General features: G+C 54.3%; 1 protein-coding gene across 1 annotated transcript; it reads right to left on the bottom strand.

Annotated features, from left to right (window-relative positions):
• Positions 1 to 1,472: 1,472 nt before the first annotated feature.
• On the bottom strand, positions 1,473 to 2,538 carry MFIFM68171_09735 (uncharacterized protein; the record flags this gene model as incomplete). Its single annotated transcript, XM_071065154.1, has 3 exons — positions 1,473 to 1,911; positions 1,999 to 2,113; positions 2,517 to 2,538. The coding sequence occupies 3 exons, from the start codon at positions 2,536 to 2,538 to the stop codon at positions 1,473 to 1,475; spliced, it is 576 nt and encodes a 191-aa protein (XP_070921255.1).
• Positions 2,539 to 3,243: the final 705 nt, after the last annotated feature.

Genomic DNA, 3,243 nt, shown 5'->3' with positions numbered 1-3,243 from the left:
AAAACGTGCAAGTTTCCATCTCGCCTTCTCCGTCATAGCCATGCTGCAGGTACCATTCATACGAATCGCCAGCTATGCGTCTCGGAATTCGCCTAGATTCAAGACTCTGGATGAAGCAGCTGCCTCCACCTCTTCTGCTGATGAGGAGAACTTTCTCGTAATTGTAGCAGTGGCCATATTAGCTTGCGTGACTTCTGCTTAGGCCAGATTTATGGTTGACGGTCTCCTCGGGACACCCGAGCATAGATGAAAAGGGGCTTGGCCACAGGTGGTCGGAGAAGTTGCTGGTGGACCACCAGCTCAGCTGGACATAGGGCGCTATAGGGAGGGGTGCTTGGGACGACAGAGTCAAGTCTGGAGCTTTGGCCACAAGGGTTCGAGGCTTGGACTTCGGTAAGAAGAGCCTAGGAGGCCTCATACCCTCGTGAACGGCTCGTATCGCCCATCCCGGAGCAATCCTCCTCACATGCCTTCTTCCTTCAAGGCTGACTCCGCCGCGTGAACTTGAAAAATTCACTGGCCTCGGCATCATTCTGTCTTGCATGAATCCGCACCCTGAAGCTCAGTTTGGTCTGCCATCCACCGTATGATGGTCGGGGGATAGGCATATGAATACGCCAAGGCACATCCTCCAGCTGAGTGAAATCGGTCTCCAGGACTTGGCCAGTGCGTAGTCGCTCTTCCCTGGCTTCTTCAGTTGGATGATCTTGGCGTTCCTCCATTGACTAGGGATGTCACCCTCTCGAAGTGAAGTCTGGAACAAGAGGAGCACTCTGTCTTTGACTACTGGCTAAAGCTGTTTCCATACCATTGCCAGGAGGTCGTCTTCCCCGGGTGCCTTCCATGGTTTGGCGGACAGGGCATTCTGTTCCACCTCTTCCATTGTTAGGCTCTGGCATGGGAAGCATTACATGTGGGGATCCACATCCTTAGGTGACGTTTTCTAGGATCAGAGGTAGGTGGCGTGGATCCAGCGGTGCCCCCCCCCCCAAGATCAGCCGTCACGCCAGCCGCAGATATTGCCCGGAGTAAGCAGGCAGCCCTGGGAGGTACTTGTTTCGATACGGCAAATGCCAAATACCGATCTCGCTCCATGGATTGGCTGGAAATCCATACCTTCATTGGAGAAGCCAATCAAATGATCTCCTGCAAGCAGCACTTCGCACTGATCAAAAGGCAATCGCGCCTGGAATTGTGCCCTTAGACTCGAGGTGACGAACCAGCTCCTCAGTCAAAGGTGGCAAGCTGCCGAAAGATTACAGAATTCAGACAGTCGATTAGCACTACCTACATCAGTTTGTGCATATCCAGATTTGAATCAACTCCTTCCAATGCATGGCGCTAGCAAATTCTACGTGGTTGGCTGGTCCCTGGTCCCTGTCCCGCTACCTCCTGTCCTCCACGGCGCTTCAGTTCACCCATACACGGAGTGTGCTCCCAAGGTCCCTGTGCGTGCTGGCGCCGTTCTTAGGCTAAACAGTGTGCTTCGAGGGAGGTAATCGAAGGCAATAGCCCTTGCACTCGGCCGATTCGGACCAAACTAGGTCCCTTGCGGCAGAACGGGCTGTTGCATCAGGCTGTAGGGTCATAGTATCGCTCTTGCCCTTTCCTTTTCCTTGGGGTGGAGGGGTGGTCTGGAGCAAGGGCTGGCTGTCGGACATGCCAAGTAGCTTGCTGTTGGGATATGGTGCTGCGCCAGCCAGGTGGAGAGAAGGATCGAAAGGGACAAACACCGAGGATTTCGGCCCTCCCGATGCCCCTCCGGTGGCGTAGATGAGCGAGCGCTCGTCCCAACTGCCGTGAAGGTTCCCAACGTACCCCGGGGGGTTGAGAACTGCATAAAGGTCGGCAAGCGCGGGATCCGCGGCCGCCTGATCCCGGTCTGGCGGCCGGAAGACAAACCCCTCGCTCCTGTATAGAGAGTCGATTGATGCAAAAACGTATCTTGTTGTTCTGGTCCTTGGGCTGGCAGTAAGCATTTCCGTTGCCGGAGCTCACCGGGTGTCCACAGGCGGCGTGACCCCCCTCCGGATGCGGATCCGCTGGTTACCTGGGTCGAAAGAGCCGGCGTCGCCAGTCCAAACATTGAAAGGCAATGTGATTGGTTCTGACGCTTTATCAAAACGTCAGTATATTCCACCAGTGTTCTTTCTTTCTTTCTTTTCTTATTCTATTTTTTTTATTTATTACTGTTCTGCGAATATGATCAGTACTCAGTAGCCAGGGAAGAGCATCCTCAAATTGCCCGGAGAGTCCTTGTTGTAGTCGGTGACAACTCCAACCCCAATCAGCTTTGCCGGTTGTACGAAGCATTAATTATACGGAAAGAGTCCGCCCGTGGCAAACACCCATGGTCTGGCCCAGCAGAGTTTTGCACGCGGTTGACGGAAGTATGCTTGAAATGTGTAATACGCTCATAGAAGAAAGACGATGTCGTCCTTACCTAAGGCATCTAGATATGAACTTTCTGCGAAAACGGTTACTCGCTCTAATTATCTTTCTTACTCAACACAGACATTTTACCGGCGCATACTCCATGTCAGCAATCTTGGCGCTCTAGAGAAAACATGCGCCCGCGCCCAAAGGCCGCCTACACAGTGCTTGCATACGCCAGGCAATATCTGCGGCTGGCGTGGCACGGCTGATCTGACGGCACCGCTGGATGCCAGTACCACCCACTTGTTCTGATCAACACGGCCGACCAACATTCCTAGAAACGCGATCCCATATGGGGCGACCGCCACCCCTGAAGGCACAGCCTGCTCTCGAAGTGAATTTTAGATGGTTTCACATGCCGATGCCTGGTCCGAGATGACACCGCCGTACACGATGGGGCGGTGTCGTGTGAGCAGGTGGTGAAAGAGAGCTAGCCGCTCTCAGCAGTTCGCCGCTAGCCACTAATCAAAGAGGGAGGCTGGGGCGGTCGGCTGTGCTGTTGCCTTGCTTCGGTCACATGCTCTGAGTTGTTCTCCCTCCAGGGGTCGCAGTCTTGAACCGACTTGAGGGTTATGACGTTCTGGGTACTTTGGGCATGGAGTTGGTCCGCCAGTAGTCTCACACCAAAGGGCCCCGCCAAAGGGAATGGCGAGGGAGGGCGAAGGACACACATTACCCGGCTGTGCCAACTGAGATGCGGTCTAGTCTCCTGGACGTGGCAGACTCGTGATAACTCGTGATAATTCCGCGCGGGACCTTAGGGTTGCTGTGACTTCAGGATGGATCCCAAACCCCAGAATGAAGAGG

This window comes from Madurella fahalii (assembly GCF_045866475.1).
Source record: "Madurella fahalii IFM 68171 DNA, scaffold_5, whole genome shotgun sequence".
Taxonomy (NCBI): domain Eukaryota; kingdom Fungi; phylum Ascomycota; class Sordariomycetes; order Sordariales; genus Madurella; species Madurella fahalii.
This window is presented reverse-complemented; position numbering and strand designations above follow the sequence as displayed.